Here is a 17,855-nt window from a genome sequence, read left to right as displayed (position 1 = left end):
TTGTATAAGTAAATATGAAGTAATGGATGATTTAGATTCCCACTAAGATGTAGCAGACAGTCACGGGTGGCATTGGAGATCAGGGGCTAAATAAGGAAATGAAGAGAGAGCCTGAAAGCATCAAGAGCTTAAAAGAGTGAGGAGAGAGACTAGGGGTGCTCTCAGTGCCACTTTCATATGAGCAGATACATCCCTTGCTCTTGCAAGACTTCATCAAAGAACCCCAAATCATGCTTCATAAAACCATTGGAAGAATGTACAAGAAGCAAAGGAAAAACCACCCCCAATTTAATAACTGACAAAGAATATGTTATTTAGGTAAAAAAAAAAAAGCAGAGATCCTCCATTAACATAAGAAAAATTAAGCCTCATTGATACTTTAGGGAATGCAAAGTAACACTATAACAATGTACTATTTTTTCTAGCAAAATTAGCATAAATGTTTTAAGGTAATACCCAGTTTTTAAATTCAAGGTGAGACACATTTCCTATATAGGGGAGTATAAATTATTACAACCTTTCTAGAAGATACTTTGGCAATATATCAAACACCTTAGTACCTTTTCACCTTTTTACATTTTTTCTTACTACTGAGAGAGAGGCACAAAATATATATGCACACGTCAATATTTACCGCATTATGTCTAATCAAAATTTGGAAACAAATCTCTAACATGAGGGAAATGTAAATTATGAGACATCTATCTTAAGCAACTATGCTTACAAAGACTATTAATGATAAAGTAAAGGTTTCATAATATAGTATTAAGTGAAAAAAGCTGAATATATAAAAGTGTAAAGTAGGATCTGAATTTGCATCATGTAGAAAAAAAGACTTAGAATAAACACCAGAATATTAACAGATCTTTCCTCAGGGTGATGGGATTAAAATTGATTTGGGGTTTTTTTCCTGCAATTTTTTGTGTGTTTTTCCAAATTCTCTGGTAGCAGGTCTTGAGGTGGAAAACAACCAGGAAGAACATCTACATACACATCCCACATTCACCAACAAGTGGAGAGGGAAAAGGATAATGGGAATCCATCTGGCAGGTCAGGAGAGAAGTGGCCCACTGGAGAATCAGGCTCCTTGAGGAAAAACAGCGAGATTTCCATCCTCTGGGGAGCCCAGCACAGGCGCTTACAGAACTACACAGTCACCCCACCAAAGTGAAATAGTTAACTTTGCACCTTCTTCTCTGGGAGTCCTCCAAGGGAATTTTATCCAGATACAATCTCCCCATCAGCACAGTCCTCTTGTGGAAGTTGTCTTTTGTGAGAAGTTTGCATAATGAGAGTCATTCCATTGCTTGCTAGCATATAGATGATATAGGGTCAATTAAGCAGCAAGGAGAAAAGTTCAACTAATTTCAGGGGTTAGGGAAGGGTACAGAGAAGTCAGGCAGGGCTACACATCATCTCTGCATTCATTTCTGACAAAGTAAGAAACTTAAATTTTTCTATGTCAAATGCAGCTGGTTAATTTTAAAAATAGCACATTTGAGTTAAATAAGGAAAAGCTTCTAGAGATCAGTGCTATCCAACAGAAATTTCTATACTGATAAAAATGTTTCTCCTTCACAGTCCAGTGCAGTGGCTACTAGTTACATGTGCTGTGGAGTACTTGAAATGTGGCTAGTGCAACTGAAGAATTAAATTTTTAATTTAATTTAATTTCAATTAAAGAGACCTCACGTAACTACTGGTTTTTGTATTTGGAAATCAGGACTAGATTATTGTTTTTCTCTATGGATTATTTCTCCTGCTGTTAAATTGTACTTATTAATTATCTTTAATTCTTTAGTTGAAAAGTAGAAAATAAATTATTAAAATACATTTGATAGGTTGAACCAAACATCTCAAGCTCAAACATCTCAAGAAATGACATTAAATGGTGTTTTTTAATTGATTCAAAATTAATCTCTATAATTGCCATATTATAAAAACCACTTTATTGAGATATTGCACACTAATATATACATATTTAGTGTATACAACTTGATGAGTTTGGAGATAAGCAGACCGCTGTGAAACCATCATCATCATTTATGCCATAAACCTATCCATCACCTCCCAAAATTTCCCTCAGCCCTCTTAACTTTTCTTGCTATGATAACCCTTAAGATCAATCTTCTTAGCAGAGTATTGTTTACTGTAGATACCATGCTGTAGAGCAGATCTAAGATTTATTCATCATGCATAACTGATACTACCCTTGAACAAATATCTTTCCACTTCTACCTCCCACAGCCCCTGGCAACCAATAGTCTACTCTCTGCTTCTATTAGTTTCACTTATTTTAGACTCCTCATATAATTGGAATCATACAGTATTTGTTCTTTTGTATCTGGCTTATTTCACTGAACATAATGTATTCCAAGTTCATCTGTGTTGTCTCAAATGGCAGGATTTTCTTAATTTTTAAGGCTGAATAATATTCCATCATATGCATATACCATATTTTTGTTGTCCACTCATCTGTCAGTAAACATTTAAGTTGCTTCCAAGTCTTGGCTATTAAGAGTAATTCTACAGTGAACATGGGAGTGGAGATATCTCTTCAATATACTGGTTTCAATTTCTTTGGATATATGACCATTAGTGGGATTGCTGGGTCATATGGTGGTTCTATTTTTAACTTTTAAGGATCCTCCATACTATTTTCCATAGTTGCTGTACCAATTTACATTCCCACCAACAGTGTGTATTTTCTCCACATTCTACCAACACTTATCTTTTGTTTTGTTGATAATAGCGATCCAAACAGATGTGATCTAATATATCTCATTATGGTTTTGATTTGCATTTCCCTGAAGATTAGTGATGTTGACCAAGCACATTTTCATATACCTATTGGCCATTTGTATGTGTTCTTTTGAGGAATGTCTGTTTAAGTCCTTTGCTCATTTTTTTAAGTGGGTTAAGTTTTTATTTTTGTTTCATTTTTGCTATTGAGTTATAGGAGTTCCTTATATATTTTGGGTATTAACTCCTTACCAGATATATAGTTTGTAAATATTTCTTCCCATTCTATAGATAGCTTGTTTATTATGTTGACCGCTTCCTTTGCTGTACAGGAGCCGTTTAGCTTGATGTAATCCCACTTACTTATTTTTTATTTTCTTGCTTGTGCTTTTGGTGTGATAGCCAAGAAATCATTGCCAGATCCTATGTCAAGAAATTTTCCCTATATTTTCTTCTAGGAGTCTCATGGTTTCAGGTCTTAAGTCTTTAATCCATTTCTGGTTAATTTTTATGTATGGTGTAAGATAAGGGTCCAATCTTATTCTTCTGTATATGGATATTCACTTTTCCCAAAATCTATTTATTGACAAGATTTTCCTTTCTCCATTATGTACTCTCTCACCCTTCTCAAAAATCAGTTGAGCCATAGATGTGTGGGTTCATTTCTGGGTTCTCTATTCTGCTCCATTGGTCTATAGGTCTGCTGTTATACCAGTAACATTGTGTTTTGATTACTGTAGCTTTGTAATATATTTTGAAGTCAGGAAATGTGATAGTTCCAGCTTTGTTCTTACTCAGTATTGCTTTGGTTATTCAGGGTTTTTTGTGGTTCCAGATGAATTTGAGGATTACTTTTTCTATTACTATGAAAAATGCCATTGGGATTTTGATAGGGATTGTATTGAATGTGTAGATCACTTTGAATAGTATGAACATTTTGACAATATTAAATTCTTCAAAGCCATGAAAATGGATTTCTTTCCCCTTTTTTTTATCATCTGCTTTAATTTCTTTCTTCGGTGTTTTATAGTTTTCAGTGTACAAGTTTTTCACTTCCTTGGTTAAGTTTATTCCTAAGTATTAAATTTTTTTTCATGCTGTTGTAGATGAGATTGTTTTCTTAATTTCCTTTTTTTTGTTTGTTTGTTTTTTGTTGTTGTTGTTGTTTTTTTTTTGAGACAGAGTCTCACTCTGTCCCCAGGGCTAAAGTACAGTTGCATCACCATAGTTTACTGCAACCTCAAACTTCGGGGCTTCAGCGATCCTCCTCCCTCAACCACCCTGGTAGCTGGGACTACAGGCACATCCCACCATGCCGGGCTAATTTTTCTATTTTTTTATAGAGACAGGATCTCACTCTTGATCAGGAAGTTTTGAACTCCTAAGCCCAAGCAATCTCCAGCCTTGGCCTCCCAGAGTGCTAGGATTACAGTTTTGAGCCACTGTGCCCAGACTTCTTAATTTTCTTTTCAAATAGTTCATTGTTAGTGTACAGAAACACAAGTGATTTTTGTAGGTTGATTTCATTTCCTGCAACTTTACTGAACTTTTTTATTAAGGGTTTTGGTTTGAGTTTTTAGGACTTTCTACATATTAAGATCATCTCCTCTGCAAACAGAGATAATTTTAATTCTTCCTTCCTGATTTGGATGCCTTTTATTTCTTTTGCTTGCCTAATTGCTCTGGCTAGGAGTTCCAGTACTATGTTTAGTAAAAATGGCAAGAGTGAGCACTCTTGCCTTATTCTGGATCTTAGAGGGAAAAACTTTCAATCTTTCACCATTGAGTATGATGTTAGCTGTGGCTTTTCACATATAGGCTTTGTTATGTTGAGGTAATTATATTCAATTTATAACATTTGGGGAGTTTTTATCATGACAGGGTTTTGGATTTTGTCAAGTGCTTTTCTGCATCTACAGAGATCATGTGATTTTTTTTTTTTTTTTTTTTTTTTTTTTTTTTTTTTGAGACAGAGTCTCGCTTTGTTGCCCAGGCTAGAGTGAGTGCCGTGGCGTCAGCCTAGCTCACAGCAACCTCAAACTCCTGGGCTCGAGTGATCCTTCTGCCTCAGCCTCCCGGGTAGCTGGGACTACAGGCATGCGCCACCATGCCCGGCTAATTTTTTTTTTATATATATATCAGTTGGCCAATTAATTTCTTTCTATTTATAGTAGAGACGGGGTCTCGCTCTTGCTCAGGCTGGTTTTGAACTCCTGACCTTGAGCAATCCGCCCGCCTCGGCCTCCCAAGAGCTAGGATTACAGGCGTGAGCCACAGCGCCCGGCCTAGATCATGTGATTTTTATCATTCATTCTGTTAATGTGGTGTGTACCACAGTAATGATTTGCACATGCTGAAACATCCAAGAAAAAATCTCACTTTGTCCGGGTGTATGATCCTTTGAATGTGCTGTCAAATTCAGTCTCCTCATATGCTGCTGAGGATTTTTGTATCTGTGTTCATCAAGGATATTAGTCTGTAGTTTTCTTTTCTTGCAGTGTCTTTGTCTGGCTTTGGTATCAGGGTGATAGTGGCCTCATAGAAGTAATGTGAAAGTATTCCCTCTTCTTCTATTTTTTGGTAGAGTTTAAAGAGAATTGGCATTAATTCTTCTTTAAATGTTTGGTAGAATTCATCTGTGAATCCATGTGGTCCTAGGCTTTCTTTGTTGGGAGGTTTTTGAATACAGATCCAGTCTCCTTATTTGTTATTGGTCGGCTTTATTTTGTTCCTTTGGTGGTGTCATGTTTCCCTGATTCTTCATGATCCCTGTAGCCTTGCATTGGTTCCTGTGTATTTGAGGAAATAGTGACCTCTTCCAGTATTTACAGATTGACTTCCACAGGAAAAGCCCTTCACCCGTCAGCCCAGCTAGAGATTCTGTGTGGGCCAGCTGGTGGCGTCTTTGGGCATGCCTGCTGCCAGATTCTGTGGGCAAGATAAATAGTGGTTTTATTCCATTAAGAAATACTAAAATATTTTATAATACAATGATTCTTAAATATTAGCATGCAAAAAAAATTATCTGAGAGCTGTTAAAATACAGAGTCCCATGCCCTATACTCTCCAACAATTCTGAGTCATATATTTGGGAAGAGGAAAAGGAATGTGCATGTTTAACCAGCCACCATGGTGATTTTGATGTAGGGGACCATGAGCCAGACTTTGAGAAACACTGCTCTGGTGAATCTCCATCCAGATTGACATGTAAATTATCTTTAAACTTCAGTGTGTATCTTTTAAAGGCCTATAAGATAACTTGTTCACATTTGTTTTACCAAAGAAGAAATGACCTTTCCTAAAAAGAGAGATTTATGAAGTACCTACTGTGATGTTATTTTATCCTCAAAATGCCTATGACATGGTCAGTCTCATCCTAAGTCACTGATAAGAACATAATTCTCAAAGTAGCTTTGTAAACTGACCAGGGTCACACACCTAATTAATGAGAGAGTCAAAAGTCAAACCTTTGAGCTTCAGACTCCTAATCCTGTGTACTTACTGATTTTAAATCTCTAGGAAATCCATAAAAAGCAGTAAGATTACAAAAATTAAAATATGCAACTTCTACATTAACTATTCTTATGCTATCAAATTCCAAGAGTCATGTCCTAGACATTTTTATAGCATAGTAATTAATATAAAGTAGATGAATCATGAATTTCTTGCATCCCAAATATTTCTTCCCATTTTTAATTGTTCTGTGCATATTGATAAGTATGTTTGCTACATTTGGATAAATAAGAAACCACACTTTCTTCTTTTTCCCTCCCTTCTTCAATTCCACCTCCATACCCTCTTCTTATCTCACTTGTTTTCACAAATGATATAGAATTAGCCAGGACTGTCAATCACACCTGGCACTCAACAGTCTGTGTCCCTACTGCGCACACCTTTTATGTGCCTAGAAAACGTCTTTGCCTTCATCTCTGTGTCCATCTCTCTCCACCAGCATCTAAATGCTGGTATTCTTTGAGCTTCCATCATTAGCCCTCTGTTGAACTCATTCTATAAATTTCTTTGACTTTCACACTCCTAACTTCAACTGTATGCTGGAATCCCCAACTCTGTATGTAAAACGTTGTATGGAATCATGATTAAAAGCCTAACTTCAGACCTGAGTTCAAATTCCGTCTTTATCACTAGCTGTCTGACCTTGAGCAAGTTACTTTAGCAATCTTTCTATGGCTCCGTTTCCTCACCTATAAAGTAGGAGTAATAGTAGTATTTATTAGTGAATATTAAATAAGTTAATACAAATAGAGTCTTAGAACAGTGCCCCACACATTGGAAGTACTGTTTAAGTATTAATGTTGTTACTGTTGTTCTTGTTGCTGTTATTGCTTAAAAACCCATATTTCCATCGACCTATTCTACATCTCCATGAGCTCAACGTGTGTAAAAATACCCACATCCCCTCGATCCCAAGTGCATTTGCTGTTTCTGTTGGTAGCACCAATCATATCCTTGTAAACCCCTTCATCTTAGGATTCTTGCCTGTCTAGAATCCTCTCAAGCACTTCACACAAGAGGACACCAGGGCCTATTGAGTCAATCTCCTAAATACCCTCTTTCTGCCCACTCACTTTCTGCCCCTTCTCACTGACACTGCTACCCTCTTCCAGGCCCTTATCACTTCTCTGTTTAAATTCTTGCCTCGCTGATCTCCACCACGTCCCCCTTGTTAGAAATGCCAAGGGAGAAATACACGAGGTCGAGATGAAGGAAAAGAAAGTTTATTTTAACGTCTGCATACAGATGGCCTGAGTTCAAGATGGCATCAGCCCTGAAAATGGTGGGCGTCTAGGGCTTTTATAGTCAGGTTTGGGCGGGCTCTCAAAGGGGTGGAGTTTGGGTGGCCCCTCAAAGCGGGTGGGGCCAGTTTAAAGGGAAAGTTCCCATGGAACCTCCCACAAGTCTCTGGTTTCAGCCTAACAGCCCCCTCCTACCACCCTATAGCCAGAGTCCCTTTCCAGAATACAAACTTGGTCATTTCTTGCCAATGCCTCCTTTGTATGTTGTCGGTATTCCTTACTGCCTGTGCCATCATCTCCTAACTTGTTCCTCGAGTGCACTTTGCACTTAAGATGTGTTGACGTCCCATGAGAAGAGGTTGCTAACATGTTGAGGGGACCCTGGTGCTCTTGAGGTTCATGATGATGCAGTGTTCAACAGTGTAGTATTCCTGTTTAACCTGCCCTGGGACCCTTTACACCAGAATGCCTAATAGTCTCTAACAGGAACTAATATTCATTAGAATAGAGTTTGTGAAAGGTTTGCCCACAAGAAAAATTTTTGGCATCACCTGCAAGTCCCTTCACAGTCTAATTGTTCTTGACCCTCCAGCACTGTCATCCACATCTTAAGCTCTAGCCCTTCCAGAGTTCTAGTGGTTTCGCAGTTATTAAGAACTCTATACCTTTTCACACTCCTGCCCTCTGCCACCAGAGAGCCTTTCCTTCCTTTCTTCTTATATGTCAACTGGAAAAGTCTTGCTATGTCCTCCTTCCTCGAAGCCATCTCACCCTCCTAGGCAAAGTTAGCTCCCTCCTCCCACAGTGCGTTGTGTTTCTTCTTCCTCTGGCCTTTACCACATGGTCACATGTCTGTCTCTGAACCCTTTGAGAACAGGAATCTTGTTCTCTTTATCCTCTGTGCTTTGTTTACTGCTTGCCACATAACAGATACCCGGTGAGTGTTTGCTGAATGAGTGGCATTAAGAGAAGATGAAAGCAAATCTTGAAAATGATCAGGAAATGTGCTCTGGTGTCAACACTCTAGTTCTGTTCTATCCATAACCTGGAACATGGAATAAAGCACTATGCTTTATTTACATATGATGAGATACTGTGACTGGGTAACTAATGAAAAAGGGCAATATTCAGTTTTTAAAAAGGACTGAAATTCATGGCCATGAGGTGTTGTAGAGTTGCAGGATACATCTGTGTGCCAGTAAGCATGCCCCAGTGCTGGGGATATAGTGCAAGGCAAAACAGACAAGGTCCCTGCTCTCAGCAAGCTTGCTAACCCTTGCAGGAGACATGCTAGCAAACAAAATCACACTCCGACAACTGTGCTATGTAGGTGAACCTATGATAGAGTGACTCATCTAATCAGGAAGGACAGGAAAAGCTAGTGAGGTGTGAACTGAGTCCCAAAGGATAAAAGAGTTAACCAAGGACAAGAGGACCATTTAAGTAGGAGAAACTATAGGCACTAGGGCCTGGTGCAAGATGAGGCTGCAGAAGTGAGCAGAAGCTTGCAGGATGTATTGAGGAGCTTAAAGTCTTTATCCTAAGAGTGATGGGAAGTCACTGAAGAGTTGGGGAGGTGGGAAGTTGGGGTAGGGAATTAATCAAATTTGCATTATAAGAAGATTCATCTGACTGCCTGTAACAAACAGATTGGAGAGAACATAGTCAGGAGGCTGTTATGTTGGTCTTGAGCGAACTAATCGAAAGACATTTAAAGTGTACAATGGGTGGGGTTTGGTGGGAAACACTGAGGATCACTCTTAGGTTTGTGGCTTGAAGCAAGGGATGGATGTTGATATCAGTCACTGATGTAGGGTGTCCTAGAAGAGGAACAGATTTGGAGGGAAAGCCACAGTGTCAGCACTGGACGTGTTTGGGACTGAGCTGCCTTTGAGACACATGAAGGAGGAGATATCAAGGGGAATATTTGGATATTTGGGTCTGGAGTTCAGAGGAGGAATATGAGTTGAAAATAGAGATGTGATTATAAGATTTCAACAATTAAAAATGATTCTGGACCAGTAGCTGCTGTTCTCAGACCAAGGTGCTGTAACTGGAGACCCTGTAGAAGAAATGGAAAGAAACTGTAAAGGAAAGGGGAAAACATAAAGATGCTTCTAGCCAGCAAGGGATTCAGATCATTTTTACTGAGGAAACAATGACAGGAGGAACAGTAAATCTTGCCAAGGAAAGGATATGAGAAATGTCGTATTTATTGCCATTTTATATTAAAATTAAATCAGCTAAAGTGTGGAATAGTCAGAAGAGCCAGACTCTGGTCCCATTTCTTATGTTACCAGCTGGGTCTCCTTGTGCAACTCATTATTCTCATCAAAAAAGCAAAGGTATTGGGTGAAAAAAAAAATATCTACAGTCTTTTCTAAGTCTAAAACAAGAATCCTTGTGTTATGTATATATAAAACTGATATATATATATATATGTATATGTGTGTGTGTGTATATATATATATATATATATATATATATATATATATATCTCCTGCTGGGGGCCACATCTTTTGTCCCCAGGCTCTAGAATCCCATAGCTCACAAAATGCTAGAGTTGGAAGAAAGACCCGAGGTCATCTAACAAGGACTTTCAAACATTTTTGTAGTGTTTATAAGATGTATATTTTATATACATTTGAAATGTTTATAAGATCCATGTAATATCTTCAAGTACTTCTTAGCACTGCAAAATACAACACCAGTCAAAGCACAGCTGCTCTGATTGAGAAGGGAAAGGAAGCCTTATTACCAGAGTGCAGTTCCCTTGTTCACAGATGAGGAAGCAGAGGTCCAAGGTCACAGGGTAGACACCAGCAGAGCTGCGATTTGACTCCCATGTTCCCTGAACCTGTAATCCTTTCTTAATGCAATACAGAATCAGCAAGACCAGGGAGGAAAAGAGTGGGTGCTTCACCCCCACTCCACGGTCTCCTCATGCCCTCTTTATCTCTGGGTTGTACAGACCAGCCTGTATATCCTCCTTCAATGTCTGTTCCACACATGTAAGTGTGCTGTGGAGCCCACTCAGGCAGGTAGCCAGATAGGGCAACTATAAGTCAGGTTGATGAGAATGGAATACATTTTATACAGTGGTGAAGATGCTGAAGAAAAACTGGGAGGACTGTGTGTAAGAATCGGTCAAAGCAATGCTCAACAGAGCCAGAAATGAAAGAATGACAACTCTCATAACGCACCTGTTAACAGGAGGTCAGACAATTCTAGGTATGAATTAAAAGATCATCACAATAATATTCTACTTCCTAGAGCTTCAATATTGCAAAAAGGGATTTAAGAAAGAATCACTTTCTCACCGAGTGTGTAGACACAGATATCCGGGTGTATATACATATACAAACACATATATTCCTTCTTAAAACTTGGAAGATTTTCCCCTGAATTTCTCTTAAGAATAAGATGAACAAAGAACAAATCTTATCTGACTGGCCAGATGATGTCATTAAAATATCTGAATTAAAAATCAGCCTGGTGAAATTAATTTGATTAAATGTACTCAGTTTACTTGTTTGTATCAACACCATATATTCATAAGGCACCTGTCCAAATACAAGTACGTGCTCCAAAGGAATAATATACATTCTTAGGAGCCATTACCAGAGAGGAAATACAAAATAAAATAGTTCACTCTATTTGTGGGGGTCAATGGGAGAGGACCAGTAAGAGGAAACTAGAGAATTCACTGACATCTGGGCTAGGTGTGCCGTTTAGGAAGTTGTCTTAGATCCTTTCCAGAACAAGGTGTATGACAGATAAATACATCCTGTCAAATGGTATCCATCCTTCACATAGATGTACATGATCCGGAAAGACCTTTTAGGAGTCAGTTGGAGAAGAGGACAGGAGAGAAACCATTCTGTTATTAATATATTGTAACATTGACATTCAGGTTCAGGGAAGCACATCTGTTTTCTTCCAGTCAATGATATTCTGGTTCCATGTGGATTTTTAACAACAGTAATTCATCCTGATCTTAGCAAACAAAAACAAAACATCTAATATCCTCAATTCCATTCTTCCGGCAAAAATAAAACACACCTAGTTTTTCATGAGCAGTCTTACTATGGATGACTGTGTTTTCTGTGGAATATTTTATAAATTGCAGTGTAAATAATGCAAATTGCTCATTTACTTCATGAAATGTCACAACCAGAAAAGCAAGAACTGTGTGTTTTGAACCCATCAGTCTATATATAGCTGGAATCCTCCCCATCACTTAGAATTTATAGTTCTACCTTCCATATGACTCTTGTATCGTGTTAAAATTCAGCACAAAGTGTAAACCTACATGCTTTGTTCACTCTTTATGTTTCCTTTTACCAGTCATTTCAAAGTGCTTTCATCTTTAATTTCCTTGAGAGAGTACATCACAAGGCAAAGGTGGTAATTACCCAGACAGACTTTAGTTGTTAAATATTATTCAACAAACCCAGTAAATGGCATCCATAATAAGGAGCAGGGAAACAGATTACAGTGTTTCATTCCTATCTGACACCACCCTCAGGAGAAGAGAGAGCACAAGGCAAACCCATAAGTATTTATATACTCCCTGATTTGTACAGAGAAAGTTCACAGGAAGCAGCTAAAGATGCAGCAACTAAACCCAGCATTTAACTGAATTTCTTCGGAATCTTGCTGTTTTATGCAATTAAAAAGCGAGATGAAAAATGTATCATTACTAGTCTGTCTTGATGTTAATAGAGTTTGATTTTTAAGGTAGCTCTTCTACTACATGTGCCTCGACAATAATCTTGCAAAGAAAACCTTCCTGTAGGAACCGTGTGGCTCTGCTGGCTGATTCTGGAGGTGCAGTCACTGTTCACTGCCACAGAAGCATTTAGATTCCCTGCCGTGCTATGCCTCCCCAGCCGCTGTTTGGGATAGTGTTAGGGACAGGTGCAGATTGACAGCGCTAACCACAGGAAAGAAGGAGGGGGGCAAAAATGAGAAGGCCAGTGAGCATCTAAAACCTAACCCCCAACAGCAGGAACCTGATATTAGGACTTTTTCTGGCCGGGAACATGCACAGAAGCTGGGAGCTCATGTCCAAAGGTGGCCTTTTCTCCATTAACAGACATTAGCATATTAAAATCACACCCACAGCACTATGACAGTTTACAAATGTCATGGCAACCCCTGGAAGTTAACCTATAAGGATAAAATTGGGGAAGGTCCTTAGCTGTAAGAACTCTCCACCCTCTTCCCAGAGAAACAATAAATATTCCACCTACCATTTAGCATATCATAAAGCATAGACGTAAAAGTAGAAGTGTGGTAGGAGCCCAGCATCTTCTCCCCTCTCAGGGATGGACCCACTTCCCCTCAGGAAAGGTACTTTCACTTTCTCTTTCTATGCTGAAAAGCTTGCAATAAAAGCTGCTTGGGTGGAGGTACTAAGTGTCTGTCATCTCTCCATCCCATCGGCCCTGCTTGCAATTCTTCCAAGCAAGGAGCCAAAGGACTGGGGCAACACCCCTCAAAAAAACCAACCCTGACAATAAGGAAGAACTCAAGGAGAGGTTCTCCACTAGTTTTGAATGCTGCGGCATGGTCACAGCAGAGCACAGTCCACACATAGGACTTACTCGGATACAACCCAGTGCTGCTTTGTACTATAAAGAAAGCACAAGCCAAGACAGGCTGCCAGATGCCACAGCAGACAGAAACTTCTGCCTTAAATTCATACACCAGTAGGCTTCCCCACCTGTTACTTTATACGTTCCATTTCTGCTATCCTGCAGCTCGGCTCTTGGGCCACCTCATAAATGAAAGAAGGTTACCCTGTATCCTCCAGTCAAAGTTATTCTCTCCCTTCTCCTGTTTCAGTTACACTTGCCTGTCTACACTGGCCCATAACACTTCTGCCTGGTGTCATGTGCAGTTGTGTTTGCGTCTGCCTCTCCCACTAGTTTGTATGATCCTGAAGGGAAAGATCTATAGCACTTGTATTGTTATATCTCCTATCTTAGGTGCTCAATAATAATAACTATCACAAAATGATGTTTATTAAGCATTTCGTATATGCTGGACACGTTACAAGCATCATCTCATTTAAACTGTACACCTCTGTAGCATGATGGTAAAGATCATGGGCCTTGGAGCAAGACATCTGTGTTCAAAGCCTTGTTCCTTGTACCATTTGCCAAATGACCTTGAAACAGACTGGATTCCAACAATCATCGATTTACAGCCTCAACTCTATTCTACCTCCATAGAAAGCCCCATAGATTTGCATGAGACCCATTAGCTAAGAACCAAACTCATTATTACTCCTTATCGCTAGCATTCCTAAGGCAACCCCCATTAACTTGTGATTTAACATATTTAGGTGTTTAGACATAGAATGGATAGTGATATGACTAAGCAGATCAATAATATTAGTATTTTACATTTTTCTAGTGTTTTGCTACCTTCTCAACTTCTTTCACACAGATCACCTCCCCTGATCTTCACACCATCCTTGAAAGATGGGCGGGACAGCTGTCTGTTTCCCCATTTTACTGATGAGCACACTGAAGTGAGAGGAACACAATGACTTGATGTTATCTCATAGCCAGACAGTGGCAGAACTACAGCTCACACTGAAGTCTTCTAAATCCGTCTAAGATTCTTGCCCCCACCTGGCTTTGTCCCTCAGCATCAGTCACGTGTGTAGACACAGACTCACCCAAAGGCATCAAGAACCAGGTGCCGCGCCAGAGCCTTCAATGGTTCAGGCCGTCTGGTAGCTATAGCAATTGTCGCTTGTGGCAAATGAGATCACCCTGCACACATTTGCTCTCAAGATTTGAGTTACAAGAGATGAGGCATTTTCCACAGAGGGCCATTAAGTTTGGAATTCCCTTCCCCTGGTCTGACACGGCCCTAGAGAATTAGTCTCCTGGGCCTTTGCAAACCACATCAAGTTGAGTTAGCTGCTCATGATTGGTGAGAAACCCTAACAGGCAGGGCAGGAGGAAAGCACCAAATTGTCTTTTAGTTGTGAGCAATTTGTAATGTTGTGATTAGGATAACTACCCAGCCATACATAGTTCTCATTCTTTAAAAATAAAATTTTAGTCAGCAGTCCGCGTGGTTTTGTTTCTGTGTTCTTACATCATGTGGCACATGATGTGATGGAGAAACCTATGGGGAAGTTTTTGTTTCTTTTGCATAAACCATTTTGCAGTAATTGATCAGCCATAGAGAAAAGATTATCTCCTGTGCACGCACGGTGAGTTGTCTGGCCACCAGAGACCAATAAGCTGTGTCCCTAGAACTATTATCACTTTGTTGAAGAAGCTGCTATGTGAACAAAAACCAGCCTTCGTTAATTTCCCTTTTCGTATTTAAAAAACCTTGTCAGTATTTTCCCTTTGGGAGTGCATAATTTGTCAACAGTGCATATTATTTTAGTTCTAAAGAGGAAAGATGTAGGGCAGTGTATCCTTATTAGTATCTCTTATTCATTGACCTTCATGCCAAATCTTAGTATGTTTCCACTCAATAAAATTGTCTGCATTTTTTATTATAGTATACTTGGTTGTTGTTTTTTTTCCATGTCATTGAAATATAAATTTTTGTTTTGAGACTAATTTGAATTCCACCCCCCACACACACACCATGCCTACTATTTAACTGATGGAAAGATTGAGGCCCAAGAAGTACAGTGGCCAGACTGAGCCTACATAATACCCAGCAATGGAATCGGGACATATATTCTCAGTCTAGTGCCCTTTCCATTGTGCTCTGCAGCGTGTCTGTTTTCTCTCCGCAACTGTTGTGTAAGCTTCTGGAAGCAGGGGTGATCTTTAAGTGTCCCAATTATAACCGCTCGGTAGGTGCTTATTAACTGTCAGACTTCGTTCCATTGTCACAAGAACCCTGAATGTTACACCTCCCTTTTATTATCTATTCTTTTCTGTTAAACCTCCTGGGTAGATGTAGAAAAACCTGAAGGATGGCCATGTAATATATGATAAAGAGGAATTTGATTAAGTTTGACCATGAAGTTGAAAAATGGTTTAAGGAAGAATCTGATGAACCTAATGTTATTTATTAATGGTTTAAATAGTCTCACATGTAAAGTGATTAGACTACTATTATACATTTAAAAAAAAATTATGTATTATCTCTAGCCATGAGAAAGAAAAGGACTGTAGAGTTAGCTCATGTTCAGAGTGAAAAAGTAAACATCACAGGTTAGCCTGACCTCGGTTGTCAGTTTATTCATTGTTGGTTTTTGTGCCATGGGAAAAGCTGGTTCAGGAATTGTTTGCCCTGCTGTTAGTTTGTATGCATAGTAACATTCTAAATACTCACTATAAATTGTATTATAGTTTGTTTCAGTGTTGGAAGGGGTGTTGTCTAAGCTGTCCAGGTATGATGAAGGCAGTTTCTTTTCATCCATCCTGTCATTCACTGTAAGTATTTGAATGAGTTCTCTCCTGCTGCCTTTTAACTGTTGTCACAGTATTTAGGTAGCCATTAAGAAAATAATTCTCATAATTATCTTTTTTTCTCTCTTAAGGTGAAAGCAGCTGCAAAATATGTTGATGTTCCAGTAAGTATTTTTTATATCTTTTTAAAAACTGTATATAATTCTTTTTTTTTAAAGAAAATAATTATAGTTCACCGTGGGTTTATTTCAAATCTTTAAACCAGTGCCATTCCCTTAGGGAGTAGTTTATTTTCCTTAAGCAAGCCCTAATTCTCATAACAAGACTTGGCAAGGTTATTTCAGTGTACTTTTATTGTTACAACTCGGAAACTCTTAAAGAGGTCACTTGATCAGGAGAACATGTCACCCGAGTAGCAGAGGGAAGTTGTAGCACTGGAGGATGGGATAGAAAATGCCCCACACTATTTATAGAAAAAATACTCACTCTCTCTTCCCTTTAAATGAAAGCCCTAACAGGTTTCTTGTAGAAGTTAAAATAACAAAAATAAACCAGTTAAATCAAAGAAATTAGCTTTCTAAATACAAAAGTATTACAAATCAATAGTCACTTATTTTAACATTTCATTTTTCACAGAAGTCTTTATAAATAATTCATAACCCGTAAATTTTTTCAAAAATTAAGTTGTCATGGGTGGAAATTTTGAAACTTACTTAACTACAATGAAAAATTTCACTCTACAAATACAACCAACAAGTTTGTGTAGCATTTTGAAGCTGATCATAATACTAAATTGGTTTTTGCTTTAAGTTCTGTTATCATGTGTATGATCAAGACGTAAGATGTTCTGTTTAATCATATATTTTGGCACATGTATCAATTTTCAAAGAATTAGGGCACAATGATAAAAACCTTAACATTTAAAACTAGATGGATATAAATCATCTCTTCATACCTGAGGAACATCACATCATGGAACACCATTATGAATGTTAGCTGTTTGAGTACTAGCAAGCTTTGTTGCATATCAGTTATAGATGGCTCTTACTTTTAGAAAGTATAACCACGTTTTGTCCCTAGCTTTATTGCTGCTATAGTTCTAAATGGACTTCCACCCATTAATCCTGGCTCTGGCTCCTCCTCAGCATGGCAGCTCTTCACATGTTTGGTGATAATTATCATGCCTCCTCTTCCCAAGGGATATGGTAGCTATTCACAGACATGGATTGTCTGAGGAACTCTTATTTTCTAGATTAAACATTGTCAATATTTTTACTAAACCCACTAATTCAATATTTATTTAACACATATTGAGTGCTAGGTCCTGGCCATACATGATGAAAATGTACATTTCTTGCCCTCAAGTGGTTCATAATCAGGATAAAGAGATAGGGCAGTAGACATATCAACATTAACAATATTGCTATAGCAATTTTACCCAGACTCTTTGTCATACCAGTCACTCTTCTTAGATGAATTCCAGCCTTCCAATGTCACTGTTAAGTCAAGGTTTCCCCCTACCACTCCTTGCCAGCAGAACATACTATACCATAGCTGTGATCTGGCCATGGCAGATTACTAAGGGATGAGTTCCTTCCTCAGGCATGGACATTCTATTATTGATGCCTGTGAATGTTAACTTTAAAAGTTACAAGATCCTAGCCAGGCATGGTGGCTCACGCCTGTAATCCTAGCACTTCGGAAGGCAGAGGCAGGGGGGATTACTTGAGGCCAGTAGTTTGAGACCATCCTAAGCAAGAGCAAGACCCCATCTCTACAAAAAAATAGAAAAATTAACCAGGTATGGTGGTGCACGCCTGTAGTCCCAGCAACTTAGGAGGTTAGGATTGCTGGGGTCGCAAATAGGAGGATCACTTGAGCCTAAGAGTTTGAGGTTGCGGTGAACTATGAATATGCCACTGCACTCTAGGTGAGGAGACAGAGTGAGACCCTGTCA

At 38.7% G+C, this 17,855-nt stretch overlaps 1 protein-coding gene across 9 annotated transcripts in view; it reads left to right on the top strand.

Moving 5' to 3' along the window:
- The window catches only part of CADPS2 (calcium dependent secretion activator 2), a 454,741-nt gene that overhangs the window by 399,258 nt on the left and 37,628 nt on the right, over window positions 1–17,855 (top strand). For all 9 annotated transcript variants that reach the window (XM_076006584.1, XM_076006583.1, XM_076006580.1 and 6 more), the window contains 2 exons: window positions 15,839–15,922; window positions 16,030–16,062. In XM_076006584.1, the coding sequence (XP_075862699.1) occupies window positions 15,839–15,922; window positions 16,030–16,062 (117 nt within the window). The remainder of the gene's footprint in view (window positions 1–15,838; window positions 15,923–16,029; window positions 16,063–17,855) is intronic.

Source organism: Microcebus murinus, chromosome 9 (genome assembly GCF_040939455.1).
Source record: "Microcebus murinus isolate Inina chromosome 9, M.murinus_Inina_mat1.0, whole genome shotgun sequence".
Taxonomy (NCBI): domain Eukaryota; kingdom Metazoa; phylum Chordata; class Mammalia; order Primates; family Cheirogaleidae; genus Microcebus; species Microcebus murinus.
The sequence above is the reverse complement of the archived record's forward strand: the minus strand, read 5'-3'. Positions and strand labels throughout refer to the sequence as shown.